At 44.0% G+C, this 20,000-nt stretch overlaps 2 protein-coding genes across 3 annotated transcripts in view; both read left to right on the forward strand.

Moving 5' to 3' along the window:
• cct4 (chaperonin containing TCP1, subunit 4 (delta)) overlaps nucleotides 1–6,520 on the forward strand; it is a 10,866-nt gene extending 4,346 nt beyond the window's left edge. Inside the window, exons 6-13 of the mRNA XM_031302730.2 lie at nucleotides 1–96; nucleotides 1,235–1,374; nucleotides 1,492–1,588; nucleotides 2,332–2,442; nucleotides 2,608–2,738; nucleotides 3,820–4,054; nucleotides 6,097–6,210; nucleotides 6,354–6,520. The exon at nucleotides 1–96 is cut by the window's left edge and continues 37 nt beyond it. Coding sequence (XP_031158590.1) covers nucleotides 1–96; nucleotides 1,235–1,374; nucleotides 1,492–1,588; nucleotides 2,332–2,442; nucleotides 2,608–2,738; nucleotides 3,820–4,054; nucleotides 6,097–6,210; nucleotides 6,354–6,368 — 939 coding nt within the window. The 3' untranslated portion in view covers nucleotides 6,369–6,520. The remainder of the gene's footprint in view (nucleotides 97–1,234; nucleotides 1,375–1,491; nucleotides 1,589–2,331; nucleotides 2,443–2,607; nucleotides 2,739–3,819; nucleotides 4,055–6,096; nucleotides 6,211–6,353) is intronic.
• A 735-nt stretch (nucleotides 6,521–7,255) lies between these two features.
• fam161a (FAM161 centrosomal protein A) lies at nucleotides 7,256–18,459 on the forward strand. 2 transcript variants are annotated; one of them, XM_036000975.1, is made up of 7 exons: nucleotides 7,256–7,582; nucleotides 13,300–13,573; nucleotides 13,797–14,999; nucleotides 15,293–15,460; nucleotides 16,769–16,868; nucleotides 17,098–17,240; nucleotides 17,992–18,459. In XM_036000975.1, the coding sequence occupies exons 1-7, from the start codon at nucleotides 7,426–7,428 to the stop codon at nucleotides 18,299–18,301; spliced, it is 2,355 nt and encodes a 784-aa protein (XP_035856868.1). In that variant the 5' UTR covers nucleotides 7,256–7,425; the 3' UTR covers nucleotides 18,302–18,459. The 2 variants fall into 2 exon arrangements, with proteins under 2 accessions (XP_035856868.1, XP_031158596.1); XM_031302736.2 differs by having other exon boundaries at nucleotides 7,257–7,581; nucleotides 13,302–13,573; nucleotides 13,797–15,014.
• The last annotated feature ends 1,541 nt before the right edge of the window (nucleotides 18,460–20,000 follow it).

Below are 20,000 nucleotides of genomic sequence, written 5' to 3' on the forward strand. Positions count from 1 at the left end.
GTGCTGACCCAGAGGATCTCCAACACCGGCGTGTCCCGTGTGGAGAAGGCCAAGATCGGCCTCATCCAGTTCTGCCTGTCCCCTCCCAAAACTGACGTGAGTCGCTTCTTATAAATCGCATCTCAGAGGAGAGATGACCGCTTTTTCTGTCTGCCTTCTAATAGTATTTGATGTTGGAAATGTGTCTTTACTGTTGTCTTTTATCTTTTTGTGCCACAATCAAAGTGATCCTCGCTGCAATCAGTTGACTAGGACTGGGTATCGCCAGTGATTTCAAGGTCCCCATTCAAATACATTTTTAGCTTAGGGAAATTGAAGTCACAGCACCAGTTTTGTTGGATATAAAAGAGCTTTTAAGAGAACATTGCTTCGGATTGTACAAGCCAGAAGCAACCGTCAATATTTCAAACCTTATTTTGACATAATTAAGATATTAAAGGAGCAATTTCAGGGTTTTATTAATCAAAGTCAGATCACTCACTCAAAGATTATTTTAACCCCGGTCCTAGAATTGAGTTTCACTGTTAGGCAGAACTCTTCACACAAACAGTCACGCGATATGATCACGTCATCGCAGTATGCTTCCACTGAATGATGATACCGAATCGTCATAATAATTTATACTTTATTAATCCCACGAGGGGAAATTACGATATATTTCACTCTGTTGTTATTACACACAGGCCTGAATTACACACACACACGCTCAGCACCTCTACATGCAATAATGGAGAGATGTCAGAGTGGGGGGGCTGCCCATGGAAAGGTGCCCCGAGCAGTTGGGGGGGTTCGGTGCCTTGCTCAAGAGCACCTTGGCAGGGCCCAGGAGGTGAACTGGCACCTCTCCAGCTCCCAGTCCACCACCATACTTTGGGACTTGAACCAACAACCCTCCAGTTCCCAACCCAACCCCCTACTGACTGAGCTACTGCCAACCCCAATCATCATCGTGTCCTACACTTTCATCTTTGCAAAAGAATAGAGAGAATAAATTATAGAATAAAGTTCTCTTGGCACACTTTTCAACACACTGTGCTGTTCTGGATTAATTTCCAAAAAGCGTCATGTTCCCGTCAATCAAAGCTATCCCAAAACACATTTCTTGTTCGTAAGCTTTGATTTAAAGCATTCCCAGTTTTTAACTTCTCTCTTCTTGCAGCTGACAAATTCCTGTCATGGTTCTTTTTCTCTCCTGACCGGCTGTGTGTGTGTGTGTTTTTCCCTCGGCGTGCAGATGGACAACCAGATCGTGGTGTCGGACTACGCCCAGATGGACCGGGTGCTGCGTGAGGAGCGCGCTTACATCCTCAACATGGTGAAACAAATCAAGAAGGCTGGCTGCAACGTGCTGCTCATCCAGAAGTCCATCCTCAGGTACACAAACACGACTTAACGCCAGAGCAGATCCTGGCGTCCGTTTCGTCTCGTCTCAGACTCCGGATGTGGACAGTAGACATGTTTCCCACTAACAACAAACGGTCCTTTTGACAGGGACGCTTTGAGCGACCTCGCCCTGCACTTCCTCAACAAAATGAAGATCATGGTGGTGAAGGAGATCGAGAGGGAGGACATTGAGTTCATCTGCAAGGTGAGCGTCATCGAAATATTCACAGCTGTTGTTAATGTTAGTGTTAAGACCCTTCCATCACTCTCTAAAGTACTGATATCTTTCTTTTTATTTTGGTATTAAGAGTAGATAATTTTTTTTTTTACAAAAAACGTCATGTTAGTTTGGCTTGTAGATGAGAACCCAAGTAGTTTGGCGTTGATCAAATGTATAATGGCTTCCAAGTTAGCCAAGGACTTCACAGTGAACTCTGCTAATTATTTGCTTGTAAACATTATTAGCCAGGTGGACATTTCAACTCGTGAGTCAACATTTGACTTTATATTTTGTTCTGTTTGACTGTCTTACGACCAGCTCACAGGCCGCAACAAGAGAGGGAGACGCACAGTAACGCTAACATTGATAAAGTGACATTTATTAAATAATCCTGCAAACGAGAGAAAGATGAGGTGTGATTGTCAGTATCAGTGATGAATGAGGGTGTATGGATGCGGCCGGGGGAATGCGGCCACCTGGTCTCGGGGCAGGCAGGGTTAAATAGTCTGGGAGGACCGGCCAGGTGATCAGTCATCTCATTATCGCCTCCGCTACACCTGCAAGTTGACGAGACAAACCGCAGTACGCATGTACGACAGGCCCAGGGCTGTCACAGACTCCTACATGGAACGTAACGTAACGTAACATAATAGGCGACTAGGACATTTCTCTTTTTTGCAAATAAACCCATTGTATGACAGTAAAGTAAAACAACTTCTCCCCTCCAGACTCTAGGCACCAAGCCCATCGCCCACATCGACCACTTCACTGCAGAGATACTCGGCACGGCCGAGCTGGCGGAGGAGGTCAACCTGGACGGCTCCGGCAAGCTGGTCAAGGTACGCATCGGGCCGAGTCTTTGCACTCGGATCTGGGACGATCCGTGGCGATTTTTTTAGGGCAGTTTTCAGATCACTAACACTTCTCCAGTGTTGAGAAGCTGAATGTTCAGACACTGTGGAGTTGATGCCTCCCGGTAAACGTTTGGCGTTGCTCCTCTGCAGATCACAGGCTGCGCCAGCCCCGGGAAGACGGTGAGCATCGTGGTTCGCGGCTCCAACAAGCTGGTGATCGAGGAGGCAGAGCGCTCTATCCACGATGCGCTGTGTGTTATCCGCTGCCTGGTCAAGCAGAGGTCGGTCATTTCCGCAGAGTTTATTTCACACACACACACACACACACACACACACACACACACACAAACCTTCCTCACCACTTATTCTGAGATAAAATCCAAACACATTTTCTTTGGACAGAGTACAGGCACAGATTCCCCTCCTACAAAGGCGCTCTTGCATTTGTTCATCCTGCAGGAGCGTAAGAAACGGAGGAACAGCAATGTTGAAAGCTCACCTTTTTTAATTCAGTCCTGGTTGTCTCGGCAACTTGGCCGGGGAGCTCTCACACATACTTTACATATCCAAGGGAAATTATTTCAACGTTTTTCCAGAACATTAAATGTACAGAAAATCCGCGTATCACTCAGGGAAATGAATCTGTCAACTTCTTTTAAGAATATTTCCATTTTTCTATCAGTAATAACATTATTGAGGGTTAATTTCTAAGATATGGTAACGCAGCGACATCTCTTAAAAGTCTGACGGGTCAAGAAACGACAAACCTACCTCCAAGTTAGTCAAACTTATTTGAAAGACGAACTGTAAAATGATCACCCCAAAAACTGTCCGTTTTTAAACATCAATCGCAGTTTATACTCACTCCCTGCTTCAACTTTGACCTACTGTACACAATTAGGGATGCACCGATGGAATTTTGGGCCGATACCGATGTTTAAAACCTTTTCTGACGGGGAGACAGAGAAAAAGTAAAGGACTGTTGTCCGAGCTCAAAAAAAAAAGCAACACATAAACATCGGCCACCCCATCGGTGAGTGCCAATAGAGGCGACTATCGGTCAATACTGACGTTCTGCTGATAAATCGGTGCATCCCCATACTCAATGAGAACACACTTTTCTTGTGCATTGGGGGATGGATACATTTCGGATCAGTTTTAGTGTTTACAACCTGTGTGACCATCTGACAGTTCGTGTTTCTTGACTCGTTGGACTTTGTTGTAGCGACGTCGCCACGTTCCCAGGTTTAGCAATCAGCTGACTTTCCCTTTGCGTACCCAATGTTGACAAATTGTATAATTATCGATGTGTCTTCGATAACCTTTCTTCCTTTCCCATCTCCTCCTCCCTCCCTCCTCCAGGGCTCTGATAGCTGGTGGCGGCGCTCCAGAGATCGAGCTGGCCGTGCGTCTGGCGGAGTACTCGCGCACTCTGGCCGGCATGGAGGCCTACTGCGTGCGGGCGTACGCCGACGCCCTCGAGGTGATCCCCTCGACGCTGGCTGAGAACGCCGGCCTGAACCCCATCTCCACTGTGACGGAGCTCCGCAACAGGCACGCTCAGGGAGACAAGATGGCCGGCATCAACGTCCGCAAGGTCTGCCCTCCTTCTCCCCCTTTCATTACGTGTTGGTGTTCAGGAAGTAACGAGTGCAGACGGAACAGAATAGGGCTGCACAATATGATGAAAATATGCGATAACGTTGTTTAATATAGCAATAACGATATTACTTGTGATACATAAACGGTATCTGTTGAAATATGCACACACGTGCTACGCTCCATAGGGTTTGTCACATAGTGGACCCGTGCGCTGACGGTAACCACGGTAACTGGCCAATGAAACACAAGCGAGCTCTAAATCAAACACAACTAAGCCACACAGCCAACGGGCGGGACGCAGCGCTCCACAAAATAAACAAAATATTCTATACTTACCGCGACACTTTCAATATAATATTGAGCAACGTGATAACGATATTGAGTCGATATATCTTGCATCCCTATTCAATAGTGATCTGGAAATGATGAAACTATATTGATATTTTCCAAAGGTAAATTACTTCTGATTCTGCAGCATTAAGACTCTCAGCACACACTTCCCAATACGCTGTTCATCCTCTTGTCATTAACGTTTTCCTTTGCTGTATCAAGACTAATGTGACTGGCTGTTTTTTTTTTTTTTTTTTTTTAATTTATCTTGAAAAAAACTTACTGTTAGAAAAATCAGATAAAAGCACAAACATCACACATAGGGCTGGGCGATATGACCTAAAAATAAAATCCCCGATTTTTTTCCCAAAAAAAAATCCGATTTTAAGATTTAAATCGATTTTTTTTTTTTTCTCCCCCAACTTAAAATCAATCTGCAGATGACAAAGAAATTGTTCAAAACAAGTTTTAACTTTATTTTGTTTTGACTCACACACACACGCACACACACATGGGGCATGTATACCATTATGATTATTCATGCCAATTTTGTGGAAATATAAATTGGTTTGAGTGTTTTCCCTTTTTTTGGAAGGGGGGGGGGGGGCTATATATTCAACAACAAACGGATGCGTGAGATAAAGCTGTTTTCACACATACAGGTAATTCACTTCTCGTTCCTCGCTAAAAGTTCAAATCATTTTAACGTTGTTGCGCAACCTTGCCCCTATTTCCACCTGTTGCTGAGTAACGTACATTAACATCCCATGGTCTCTTGAATGTAGCATACCTGTAGCTAGCTCCTAGTAGTAACTAGCGGTAGAAACAAACGTCGAAGAGGAGCGCCGTGCTACAGAGCGGCGATTGCTAGTTGTTTAAGCCGCTACAGACCTCCGTCACAGCTCGGTCGTATCAGCGGCATTTAGTAGATGTGTTGAGCCGCAAAAGAGTTCCTCAACACCGCCTCTGGTGCCCCGCATGGTGGTCCTTTAGGCCAGCAGTAGCTGGTGGTTCAGTTATCCGAGAATAGGTGACTCTCAGCCGGGGACAGAGCACCGCGAGCTGCCGGTCATTTCGGCGGAGATTACGGACAAGTAAGTAATGAAACTACTAGTTAAGAAAAGAGTTAATGTTAGTCCCTGTCGCTGCCATGTTGTTTGTGTATCTCTATGGCAAACCCGCGGGGCGAGGGCTGAGCCCGTTCGGAGCTACGGGAGCCCAGAGGGGAGCGTCGGCGGATGTTAAGGAGAAAATCGGTTTTCATTTAAACAAATCAACGTTAACTACACATTCGAGTTAATCGATAAAATCAATTTATCGCCCAGCCCTAATCACACATCATAGAACAAAAAAGGATGAGTCCGCGAAGGAGCAGGCAGAAGCATAATGCTTACGTAGTCCTGCCACTACTTTGCGATATCATTATTACAGAGAAACAAATGGATATGTATATCTAAAAATGCAGGTCATACAACAACGTGGGTGTGGGGGTCCGGACAGCTTTGTGAGGCCAAAATGCTGGACCCCACAAGTTTAAAGGGCTGTTTGAGGGTTAAGACTTGGTTTTAGGGTTAGAATTAGAATCAGGTTATGGTTAGGGTTAAGGCATTTAGTTGTGATGGTAAGGGGCTAGAGAATGCATTATGTCAATGACCGGTCCCCACAAAGATAGTGCCACAAACCTGTGTGTGTTTGTGTTTTTTACAGGGAGGAATCTCCAACATCTTGGAGGAGCTGGTGGTGCAGCCTCTACTGGTCTCCATCAGTGCTCTGACCCTTTCCACAGAGACGGTTCGCAGCATCCTCAAGATCGATGACGTGGTAAGACTCGTAGCATCTCAAACTGTGGATTATATTTGATTACAATGAATTTATTTTGAGCCAGCTGCTCTGAGTCTATATTCATGATTTTGCTGAGTCTGAGGTCATTGTTAAGTCTGAAGTCTGTTTTTGTCTCGTTACAGGTGAACACTCGATAAATTGAGTCTGTCCCGTGAGTTCTGTCCACTAAGCCTGCTCGTACCGCGAGGGATCAGAGGACTCTGTTAACGTCAGTCTGTTCAGATTTCCGCTGTAGTTGTTACGTTGCATAATTTAATAAAAAGGCTTCTTTTTTTTTGTTGACACTCCAGCTGTTGCCTGTGTGATTCTTTTGCCCCAATTTTGATGGTCCTAATGCTCTTTCAGAGGATTTTAAACGCCTTAAAATTTGCTGCATTTTAAAGTTTGGATCTACTCAGAATGTGCTTTCCTCTTTTCCATATGGATTAATCTTTCTGTTTAGTGAAAACAGTATTCCAGTTTTTAGGCCATTTGCTCAAAATTGTTGTATATTGATGAAATCACAAATTCTTGGCAAATGTCTGAGTAGCAAACTTAAACACACGAGTAAAATTAAGAATGGCCCACAAGAAAGTAAAAGCATTGCATCACTTGCACATTTTTATCTATATATCGAAACAGTTGTACATTTTATTTCCAAATTGTATATATTTTTAAATATTGCTAGTGTATTCTATTTCATGTATATTTTTTTCCTATTATTTAATGTTTACTCTGTACGTGTGCTGTGTCTGAAATTTTGCTGCTGCAACAATGTTATTTCCCATTTTTTTGGGATCAATAAAAAATCTATTGTTTTCAACACTAAACAGAAAAAATAGATCGAATATATTTAGACAAACTACACAAACAACATAGGACAGATCAAATATGCCTCAACATTTGAATTTAACTATGTAATTATGAAGTTTTCTTAAGTTGCCTCCAGTGTAAATCAAAGTCAAAAGAAAACCACTATCGATATATTGGATAGTTGTGCTTTTATTTTGAATGGAACACACATCTTTTCGTTTCCTGTTACACTCCGTCATTTCCTTACCAACCAAGCGGCTCCGTTGCTAAGGAGAACACCTGCTGCCTGTTTACCGACGCTTCAGCACACGGGACAGCGACTAACTGAACTTAGGCCTATCCCAAAATACCGGATTTTTTGTAACGCGTATTTGTATTTTTAACAACTGAAACGGCACCGCCATGGCGAACGCCCACCGGACAAACGTTATGGTCACGTCGTGTTTGAAAACGCCGGTTGATCCGCACACCAAAGCGCCGTTAGCGTCTTACGAGCGGGAGAGAGTGCTGCCGTACTCGGCTACAAGTCTTCTGGACAACCGGGACTACGAGAAGGAGGTAACGTTAAATTACTCAGTATTAACCAGTGGTGTGGTAACATTTTGGCCCCTATATATATAGCTACATATAGCTACAGTACATAGACTACACCACTGGTATTAACCCTGATTAACTTCGGTACTTGTACTTCCATTTTATGCTACTTTATACTTCTATTCGACTCCAATAGCTACATTTCAGGGGGAAATGTAGGCTACTTTTTAATTTACAAACATGATATATGCTTACATGATATGATACAGTAACGTTAGGCTACTACTAGCTACTTATCTACACCAAAGTATACAAAGTATCTAAAATTGGCTTCACATTAACAAAATACTACATTAAAATGGTCTTATTAGTGACAAAACAATATATTCTATGATAATATATAGCTAACTTTGAAAGGAGCCATTCTGCATAATGAGTACTTTTGATACGTTTAAGTACATTTAGCTGATAATACTTTTGTAGTTTTTCTTAACATTTAGATTTTTATTATAGGCCTGCTTGTAATGAAGTATTTATAGACTACAGTAATTCTACTTTTACTTCAGTACTTCTTCCACCACTGGTAGTAATTGTGGGGTGAGGACGTACTTTTACTTTTGATACTTTAGGTACATTTAGCAAATAATACTGATGTACTTTTTCTAAGCCTATGTAACATTTTTAATTCAGGACTTTAACTTCTAACTAAGTACTTTTAGACTATGGTATTTCTACTTTTACCTAAGTAAAGGGTCTGAGTAACGTTTAGTTTAAAACACCTTCAAAATAAAATGGCTCCTTTTACTGATACAAATTAGCCCCAACTAAGCTAGGTCTAACTAAAAGTCTGGTGACTTAAAGTGCTCATATTCTGCTTTTTGGCTTTTCCCTTTATAGTGTTGTATATCTTTTTTGTGCATGTTATAGGTTTACAAAGTGAAAAAGCCCAAAGTCCACCCCAAAGGGACTTACCATCTCCAACAGAAAACACTGTTCACAAACTGCTCCAAACAGCTCTATTGTAGTCCAGCCTTTACTTCAGAGACACACGTGGTCACTTTGGAACACATGTTATAATGCTCACCTAGCTGCTAGCATGGCACGCCCTCATACTCTGCTCCTGACTGGCTAGTAGTCCTTACCTAGGTACTGTCAGGGCACGCCCTCATACTCTGCTCCTGACTGGCTAGTAGTCCTTACCTAGGTACTGTCAGGGCACGCCCTCATACTCTGCTTCTGACTGGCTAGTAGTCCTTACCTAGGTACTGTCAGGGCACGCCCTCATACTCTGCTTCTGACTGGCTAGTAGTCCTTACCTAGCTACTGTCAGGACACGCCCTCATACTCTGCTTCTGACTGGCTAGTAGTCCTTACCTAGGTACTGTCAGGGCACGCCCTCGTACTCTGCTTCTGACTGGCTAGTAGTCCTTACCTAGGTACTGTCAGGGCACGCCCTCATACTCTGCTTCTGACTGGCTAGTAGTCCTTACCTAGCTACTGAGCATGTGCGACTCCCAACAATGATGTTACAGCAGTGAGAGGTCTCACTCTGTAGCTAAAACAGAGAGCTCAACACACAGGGGGAAAAGAGGAGCTGCAGCAATGTGCAGTACAACAAAAATATGGTGTTTTTTGAAAATTAAACCACATAAACCTATTCTAGTACAACCTCTAAATACAATTATGAACCTGAAAATGAGCAGAATATGAGCAATACCAGTTGTTGGAAGTGCCAAATGAAATTAATGTAATTAAACTGTCTTCTAAAACAACCGCCAGTGAGATTCAAACATCTGTTTTGGAAAGTTTGAAATGTTATGTCAAAAAAAAAAAAAAAAAAAAAACATTTTAAGCTCTGCAAACATAGACCAAAGATTTGGGACAAAACGCCACATTGGAAGTACTAAAGTAATTTACATCTAATTTAACCCTTGTGTCGTCTTCCTGTCGACCATGAACCTTCCGGGTCTAAATTGAAAATTAACTATTTTTGCCGCTTTTTCCAACATTTTTGTTAGTTTTTCAATGCTTTTGATGCTTTTTTTTGTCACTTTTTTAAGGCTTTTTTTTAATTCATGGTCAATAAACCTAGTTCAAATGACATTATACCTATTTTATTTAATTAATAAAGAAGAAAGAAATTATGAATTATTTTGCATAATAGTTAAGATCAGAGGATGTTAAGTGAATCACAGACTGCTATCTGTCCAAGTTTAATCAGGAGACTGTTTTTAAACCATTGAAACTTGTTTTTCAAATGCTATGAAATTGTAGCCTGGTCCTACCAGACTCTGGTACATTTCATTTGTACAGAGAGTCTAAACTGTGTGTGACTACACACCGAGCCGATAATCGGCCGTTGGACAGTCTGGCGAGGTCGGTGACTCGAGTCTGTTCGGTGTGTTCCGTGCTGTCGTCCGTCCGAGGGGCCGTCGGCCTTCATTTTGGCTGATTTGACATGTATAATTGGTGGGGTGGGCACTGCCGGCAGTCGGACTCAAATGAGCCATCTGATTGGTGGAGAGCTAACCTGGAAACGGGGAGCAGGATGAGCGTGACTAGAGTCTCTCAAAATCTGATGAAAATCTTTTAAACCGACCTTTGTTGATCTGCTAGGCACTGCTAGGCACTGCTAGGCACCGTTAGGCATGGCTAGGCACGGCTAGGCACTGTTAGGCACCGTGCCTAACGGTGCCTAGCCGTGCCTAGCCGTGCCTAGCTGTGCCTCGCAGTGCCTAACAGTGCCTAACAGTGCCTAGCCGTGCCTCGCAGTGCCTAACAGTGCCTAACAGTGCCTAGCGGTGCCTAGCAGTGCCTAACAGTGCCTAGCGGTGCCTAGCAGTGCCTAGCAGTGCCTAACGGTGCCTAGCAGTGCCTAACAGTGCCTAGCGGTGCCTAGCAGTGCCTAGCAGTGCCTAACAGTGCCTAGCAGGGCCTAGCAGTACCTAGCAGTGCCTAGCAGTGCCTAACAGTGCCTAGCAGTGCCTAGCAGTGCCTAACAGTGCCTAGCGGTGCCTAGCAGTGCCTAACGGTGCCTAACAGTGCCTAACAGTGCCTAGCGGTGCCTAGCAGTGCCTAACAGTGCCTAGCAGGGCCTAGCAGTACCTAGCAGTGCCTAGCAGTGCCTAACAGTGCCTAGCAGTGCCTAGCAGTGCCTAACAGTGCCTAACGGTGCCTAACGGTGCCTAACGGTGCCTAACAGTGCCTAGCAGTGCCTAACAGTGCCTAACAGTGCCTAGCAGTGCCTAACAGTGCCTAACAGTGGCCTGACTTTTGCTAGAAGCTAACAGTGTAGCTATGGCTGAACTTTGACCTACTTTAGCATATAAACATTAGCTCACTAAGAACCTGTGAACAATCCCAAACTGGCAGTTTGATTTTCTGTGTACTGAATTGTTTACCTAAAGTAAACTTCTTTGACTTTTATGCACATCATGTCTTTTTTAAAATATTAGTTTTTCTAAAATTATACTTTAATAAAATCCCAATATATCGCCTTACGCACAGTATCTAACTATATTGCAATATATTGAATCGTGACCCATGTATCGTGATACGTATCGTATCGCCAGATTCTTGCCAATAGAGTTACATTTCTTTTGTTTCATATGTATTAATTTTTCTTTTACCGAAAAAAAAATGCTTCCTTGTATTTATTCTAACAGCTTTTAGGTCATTCACTCAAGTTGTAATTCTTTGAACAATGAATTTACAGACAAGACATACATTATTCACATAATAACTGGCATTACAGATCCTTGGCAGACGTCTGAATAGCAAGAGTAAACATCCAAGAGTAAATTATACTGCTTTTGGATTTAATGTGTTTTCCCTCCCTTCCAAAATTCAACCCTGACTTTATAGAGTTGACATGTTTAACCCTCGTCTTGTCTTCCTGTCGACCATGAACTGGTTAGTAGGCCTGTCACGACAACTAATTTTGCTTTAAATTGTCCCAGAAATGATTGCGATAAACGATAATATTGCCGTTCTGAGACCTTTTTCATTAGGGCTGCCCCCTCTTAGTCGATTAGTCGACTAATCGGTCGTTTTGGTCTTAGTCAATTAAGATTTCTTTAGTCGATTAGTCATGTTTTATGCTTTTTTCATGCTGAATGACTTATTTCCACGAAACGTACGAGCACATCTCTGGTAAACACAAGAATTAAAGTGGTGCTTTTGCATCACTCTTAGCGGAGAAACTCAGATTTACAGATCTGTCGATTAAATCAACTAATCGATTAGTCGATACAGTTGAATGAGTGTTAGTCGACTACGAATTCCTTCAATCGAGCACAGCCCTAGTTTTCATCTAATGTAATGATAATGGCATAATAATGCAGGTACACCTTTTTCAAAGATCAATACACTATTATTTCTAAAGAATATTTAATGCTGGAACTGGAAGACATTTTAAATTTCCTCAATAAATTAACAAAACAACCCAAAACAATAAATAAAATGGAAATTCAAAAATCGACCCATTTAAAAATCGAGCTCATTTTAATTGATCATGCGATTAATTGATTTATTGCATATTGCGACAGGCCTACTTGTTGTCAAATTTTTATTTAATTTTAATAATTTTTGGGGGGCTTTTTCCGACGTTTTTGTCACTTCTTTCAACGTTTTTTTAAAATGTATGGTCATTAAATGTATAATGTACAGTATATGACATTTGACTAAATTTAGAAAAAAGCAGAAATTATGAATTATTTTGACTAATAGTTAAGATCAGAGGATGTTGAGTGGATCATAGACTGGTACATGTCTAAGTTTGGTCAGGAGACTGTTCGAAAAACATTTAAACCGATTTTTTCAAATGAAATGAAATTGAATAAAACACCCAAAATTCAATGGAGGTAATCAGTCATTTTACCCGTGAAGAACGTTGCATGGGTCCCATACTGTACAACCTACATGCACGCATCCACGTTATTTTGGGGCAATTTGGTTGTAAGAAACCCATATTTCTCATATTACGTGGATGCGTGCATGTAGGTTGTACACAAGGGTTGAATGTTTTTCAGTGTACTTTTATTTTGTTTGTCGAGTGAAGCAGATCTCGTCCAGTTAACAGGCTGTTGACAGTTTCAGGTCAGTCCATGTGCTGGAAAGGATTTGACCAACGTCAAACCTGTTGTTGGGCCTGACTATTTTTGGACTTCCGTCTTGACTACCAGACGTCACGTCATTTAGTTTATAATCCCAAACTCTTAATTATCATTTTGGACAACAACACCGCTCCTCCTCCTCCTCCTCCTCCCATGCACGATCCTGCAGCAGCTGTCCCAGTTCAGGGAAGACAAACACGCTAATGATATTGTGAGAATCAAAAGAGCCAGACACCTGATGCAGGATGTGTGTGTGTGTGTGTGTGTGTGTGTGTGTGTCAGTTGAGCTCTTTTCCCGGTAAGCTGCCCTTTAGTGCTCCACCATATGGCCCATGTCTCTGCCGGTAATAGGCTTATAGTCCTGGAGGAGCCACCGAGCAGGGCCGCTCTGCTCCAGAACACCTGCTGGTTAAAAACAAACGTCCTGCAGTTAGCATAAAATACAATAAAATGGCAGCTTCCAAAACAAATATATTACTTTCAGGCTACATTTTCAAATCGTGTGACATAAATCATACAATGTATGGCGTCAAATCAAAACACAAAACCCACTGAGGCCTCCCTCGCCAAAAGTTGCTTAAGATTTAGATGATCGGCAAATGAGATTTACGTGACTTTTGGCCTTTTCAGCTGGAGTATGAGGACTCGGGCTCTGATTTCTGTGACGAGGACTATGTGGGGAGGGGCGGTCCTCTCGTGATGACCGACTTCAGAGCGGCAGGAGACCGCCTCGATCTGAGCGAAATCTTCTTCTCCAACGAGGAGTACTACAGCAAGCTGGAGGAGCTAAAGAAGGCGCACCTCCGCACCATGGCTGAGCTGGAGAGCATGTATCGGCGGAAGCTGCAGCTCAAGGCCATGGAGCCTCTGGACACGACGATGCTGGAGACAGGAAGGCACAGGTGGGTGGAGAAACTTCAAGATGAATTCTGTTGTGTTTCCCAGGTCTTATTTTATGACCTAAACACAGATCATTTTTTTACAACTGCCCTAAATAGACAACAAAAAAAAGAGCAGTGATGCAAATGTGAATTCTTGACAATTTACTTAATTGTGATGTGGTGAGTTTGTAGTATTAGGTGCTTTTGTCGTATTAACAGTCATTGATTTATTTTCTCTGTTAAGACTGCCGTGGTCGAACAGCAGCCCAGCGGCTTCACGCCGTTTGAGGAAGTCGCACTCTGCTGTTGAACTCAGGAGGGTCTCCGGACATTCAGACTCGTCAGACGAAGACGACGCTGCCTGTTACGATGTGGAGAAAGGCCTGCCTTTTTCTCCCGAAGAACACATCAAGAACATGTGGCAGGACTTTAAGCTCTCCCTTCACAACCCCCAGCCGTCGTCCTCCTCGATGCACAGCCTGCCGACAGACCAGAGGAGACCACAAAAGGGCAAAGGAAAGAAGAGACAGGGGCAAAAAGACGCAGAGCACTGGAGACACCGAATGACCGTCCCGAAACCTTTCCAGATGACGCTGCGCGAGTCTGACAGGCAAAGGAGTGGCACAAAGACGCGCTCAGAGATCGAGCAGGAGAACGCAGAGCTGCGGAAGCAGCTGGAAGAACTGAAAGAGTGTCAGAAGAAGTTCCGCGCCAACCCCGCGCCGGCTCACGTTCACCTCCCGCTTTACGAAGAGCTGCAGGAGCGCAGCGAGAGACGACGGCGAATGAAAGAGCGAGAAGATGCGCATCTTCAAACCGTCCAGAAGCCCTTCAGCTTCCTGGAGAGGGAGCGCATAAAGAAGGAGCAGAAACAGCTGCATCAGCCGCAACCGTCCGACCAGGAGAAAGTCAAACCCTTCAAGGCCAAGCCTGTGCCCAAGGCAGTGTACGCAGCGGCGTCAGGGGAACAGATGAAAGAGGAGCAGCTGTATCGGTCCATCAAGATACAGATGAGAGCTCAGGAGATGCTCCACAGCGCCTCGATGCCTCCCAGCATGCTGGAACGACGGCTCAGCGGCCGCAAGAAGACCAAAGACGGCAGCGCCGCGGCCACAGGGGACGACAACTTCTCCCACAGGCCCCATATTAACAAGGAGGTACCCGACTTCGACGCCAGTTACCGACGCTTCCAGAAACACCTGGAGAAACAGAAAGAGGTGAAGCCCACAACTGCGTGCGAACCCTTTGAGTTGAGAACGTCCCACATCACGTCGCACCGCGAACGCATCCTGGCCGACATCGAGAAGGAGCAGAGCAGCCCTCGGACGACGCGCTGGCCGTACATCAGCCCCGGGACACCGCGTACGCCAAACTCGAGTCAGTGTTCGTCCCTCTCTGGCAGCCTGGAGTTTCTGCCCACCAAAGTCACGGATGCCACCAAAAAGAGGCACGAGGCTGTGAGGTACCATTTTAGGACTCCAGAGGCTTCCACCATTTTAGTTGACATAGAGCCATCCTCAGGACAGAAAAGAACAGTCTCCTTCTGTGTTTGAAATCCCTACAGGCTGATTTTGTGGAACTCCATTTGCCAACATGCCCCCGCTGTGTGCTCGCAACCCCACACCCCGCTCCAAAACACTTTGTAAAACCCCCCCCCGTAGCTGATTTGTTGCACCCATATCCTCTTCCCATCGCATCCAAACCTTCCTGCATCTGTGACCAGATTGTCTCCCTGAGTAGAAAGGTGCTGGAGCAGAGGAAGAAGGCCGAGGAGGAGGAGGAGCGCTGGCGGGAGAAGCAGAAGCAGCGGGAGAAGAAGCTGCAGGGGGTGGTGTTGAAACGTGCCCAGGCCAACGACCCCCACCTGGCTCTCTCAGAGACGCACCCGACCAAACTCAAAGAATTCAGGTGAATAAACCCTAATAAATTCAAAAATGTCACAATCAAAATGTTAGGCCTTAAACATTTTATTTAAATTTGCTTAAAGGTGCCGTAGGTAGGATTGCGAAGATCCAGGACTTAGCCAAAACATTTGACAACTTCTCAGTCCCTCCCTCCTTTCCGCTAAAGCCCAAAATGGTCTCCTAAGCCCCTCCCCCCACAAGGGAGAATGAATGCGTGTGCATGAGCAGTGATTGACACGCAGTTAGACACCCGTCCTGGCCCTGATTGGTGCAACTGAGCAGTTAGACACCCCTCCTGGCCCTGATTGGTGCAACTGAGCAGTTAGACACCCCCCCCCCCGGCCCTGATTGGTCCATCTCAACAGGGAGCGGTGGATTTTTGTAAATCACACTACAGGCTGTAGGTGGTATCAGAGGAGCCGGATTTATTTTTAAATTACCAGCTTCATGTAGTTCTACTCCAACATAGGGTCAGTTTCAGCAAATATGACAGAAAGTTAGTTTTATAAGTCTTACCTACTGCACCTTTAAGTATTGTGTTCTAGGTCTTAAATCATTTTGAACAGATATAACAAATATAACTCGCTGCATTACGACTACAAATGGCACCCAACATGCAACTTATTTTGCAGCCAGTCTAGACACCGGTCCTTTAATGCCAGTGAGGAAACCAGGGAATTGTTTCAGACAATGTTTCCGGACTCTTTGACATCTGAATTTGTTTTTGATGTCGTGATATATTGTAGCTCTTAAATTCCATTCATAATGGTCTTAAAAAGGTCTTACATTTGACTTGCTGCTTCCTGTCGCTCTGCATGGCTTCTGCTGGCTAACACTGGCACATTCACAGACATGTTCTTTAATGTACATTGTCCTTTATAAATCGATTTTGGCCTAAAAATCGCTATTGAATCGAATCGTGACATTTTCTGAATTGTGCACCCCTAATAACAACGCATCAGGCTGATGAACACCATAGCGACATGTTCCCCGATAGAAGTTGGACAGTACTGTGTGTACGACTGGTCTAATGACACACAGAGGTGCTAATAAACAGTATATTATCACAGCTTTCACTACTGTTGATGCACGGAGTAGCCATGTTGGATTTTGAGGTTGGCTTTGGTTGGAGTTAATGAGGTTCTCTGACTTTCTGAGTCGGAAATCCGACTTCAGAGGGCGTTCCAACGAAATTTCCAAATGGGAACTTATAAATTCTGACTTACCTGTGGCCATGAAAGGCACCATAACACGATTGTGGCATGAGCTGTTGAAGGAAATGGGATGATTCTGTATTCTGTGTTCTCTGCAGGAAACAAGAGCTTCAGCGCAAGAAGGAGTACAAGCAGGAGATTAAAGAGATGAAGCGGAGAGTGAAGGGGAGGCCGCTGCTCTTGGAGCAAGTTGCACAGGTGAGCATTGACCTGAAAAGCCTGTTATCGCCTATACACATATGTAGGAAACTGTCAGAAATAGCTAACTGAAGTGAGTCAATTTCATGGAACGTTAATGGAATACAACATCATTTCAGTACCATTAGTGCTGGGATGCAAGAATATCACAGACCGATGAAATCCGACGCTGTAAGAGTGTTTGAGTGTTAATTTGTATACTGACTCTCTGAACTTTCTTTGATAACAGAGGAATGCCAAACAGGCAGCGGAGAAGCGCTACACCGACGCCCTGCATGGATGCGATCTGACTGAAGAGTTCATCAGCAGCAAGGCCGCTAAATCAGGATCTGCAGGCAAAGCCTCCCCGTCCAGTGACGGGAGCAAACAGAGGTGAATGTGTAAAGATGACACCCTACGCTCACGTGTACTGACTCAGCCAGTCTGATGCTGTAAGCCAAGCCAAATAAACGTGTTTGTGATTTTCAGGAGATAAGGAGCATAATAAAGAAACCAATCAGATTAATCGACGATGAAAATAACCATCCCGCAATTTTTGCAAGTTCCCGCAATTTCATCGCATAAATATCCCGCATATTCCATCGCATTTTTTAAGAAAACGTGCCGCATAATCTTTTTCTTTAATTCTTAAATTTTTGCCTGCAACAATCACAAAAAAACTCCACATTTTTACTGGAAGGACTGCATAACATAAAAACACAACTTGCCCACTCTCACACTAAGTGGATAATAAATATTCTAATGTGGATTACGTGCTGAGTAACAGTGCAAAACTGCATCATTAAAAAAGTTTAGCTTCATTTAAGACTGTTATCGCTTCGGGAAAGAAGCTATTCCTAAATCTGCTAGTCCTTGTTTTTAGACATCTGTGACGTCTCCCTGAGGGCAAGAGTTCAAACAGTGGGTGACCAGGGTGAGAACAGTCATGTGTAATTTTGGTGGCTTTTGAGAGCAGTCCTGAGTTGGCAATTTCCTCTAGGGATGGAGGAGGACAACCAACGATCTTCTGTGCTACAGAAAGAAAGTTGTTTGTGTGATTGCTCTGACTAAGAGTTCAGCCATCTTTTGGGCCTGAGGGTGTGTGTACTGACTCAGAGCTGATTCGTGTTCTTCTGTTTGTTAGTGACCAAGAGGAGCCAGACATGGGATACAAACCTGTTCACTACAGAAGGGTCTTCCTGGACGACGAAGACGCAGAAGCTGATCCGGACGAAACGGAAGGAGCGAGCGACAAGACTTCCCTGAACCACCGTGACGGCGAGGACGCCAGCGGTCACCACTCGGAGCAGGATTCCCGTAGAGATGATGATGATGATGATGATGATGATGACCACGATTCATATGGAAGTTACCGCTACTCAGACGATCATGAGAGTTATTCAGACGACAGCGAGCACGACACCGACCCCACACAGCAGGAAGCGGGGAAGTGATATAAGTGGTCGTAGCTATGTTCAAAAACTCTGATAGAAAGCACATCGAGTGCAGAGGAAGCTTCTTATTCCTGGAATGATAAGATGTGATATTTTATTGTGAAATATCCTGCACGTAAGAATAGAAAACGTCTTCGAAAGCGTGATCTTTAACCTGAGGTGACGAGATTGGTTGCGTCTGAAATCACTTCTGTGTTCACTTGTTCACTATTCTAGGGGTACATCCCAGGTCAATACATTGCATCCCTGTTTCCTTCACTTGCTTCCCTTCCTCCGTCTGTCTCACTGAGGAAGCATAGGAGAGACGGGAGGAAATCATGCGAGGGAGAGAGGAAACGAGGGAAAGTGTGTTTAGAGGTATGAGGCGATCTTTCCGCTGAAGCGTCCCGTGAATTCGTCAGCTGCTTGGGCGGAGTTAGCAACATCCTTCAGCTGCACGGCTTCCGGGAAGGCTGCTCTCGTGTATCCTCGCTCATAGCTCTTTAGAGATCCCTCCTCCATCCTAGCTCCTGGGGGCAGGAATAAGAGCTTTGATGCGGCCACAGTCCCTCCAGAAAAACGCGATTATGCGATCGCATAATTCAACGCATAATCAGCCAAAGTCCGCATATTTCTGCGGGGGCCGCATTTTTTCAAATACGCCGCACTTTCGCCACATAAATTGCCGATTTCTGCGCAAAATATGCGGGGCTTGCATGATTTCATAATCCCCGCCTTTTCGTTGCAGAAAAGTCACACATATATCTTAGCAGAAAGTTGAAAAATGTTGCGTTTACTTCACACAAGAGCAGCCATTTTCCCCTGTTGCCATGGGAACGTTATGAAGTGACGTAATTACGCGACGTGAACATCATCGAAAAGCTGCAAACCCCGCGATGAAGCCACGATGAAACCGCAATTTTTGCAAGTTCCCGCAATTTCATTGCATAAAATTGCATAAATATCCCGCATATTCCATCGCATTTTTTAAGAAAACGTGCCGCATAATCGAGGATTTTTGCCCGCAACAATCACAAAAAAACTCCGCATTTTTCTGGAAGGACTGCCTTCAAGATGGAGGGCCAGAACAACTTCCGGTTTGAGCGAGGAGATATCAAATAAGAGACTTAAGAAGCAGCCCCCCAGCATAATAACAACTCAATAGCAGGGCCACACGGAATCTGTGGACGCAGAATTCAGCAAAATTCTGCAGATTTTCATTCTGTATCAACGCTTAAAACTGTAAAAGGTAAATATCTGCAGATTAAGTTTGATTCTGCTCTTTAGTTAACTCTATAGTGAGCATTTAATTGACCTTATTCAACACTTTTGAATCATCATTTTGCATCATTACTGACGGATGCAATTTTGTATACAGCCATAGGCTATCTTCACAGTACACACTTTGACATGTCACAATAGGAAAAGCACAGTTTTTACTAATATCATTAATGATGGCTCCATTCTATTCAAGGGTCCCAGTAAGCCATGAGAGTGAGGACATGTCCTAAATTTATACTACAAACTCATTTTATACAGCATTTACTCTGTACTAATCGTCATAATATGCTTTTTTAGCAGTTAGTATCCAAAAAACAGGAAATGATAACAATACAGGCAACATCTGATGTCAATCAGAGTTGCAGTTTGACCTCACAGAAATGGACTAATATTTAGTGCTATATGAAATACTTATTGTTTTTATTTGTCATCATAACCT

The sequence above is a fragment of the Sander lucioperca genome, chromosome 4, assembly GCF_008315115.2.
Source record: "Sander lucioperca isolate FBNREF2018 chromosome 4, SLUC_FBN_1.2, whole genome shotgun sequence".
Lineage (NCBI taxonomy): Eukaryota > Metazoa > Chordata > Actinopteri > Perciformes > Percidae > Sander > Sander lucioperca.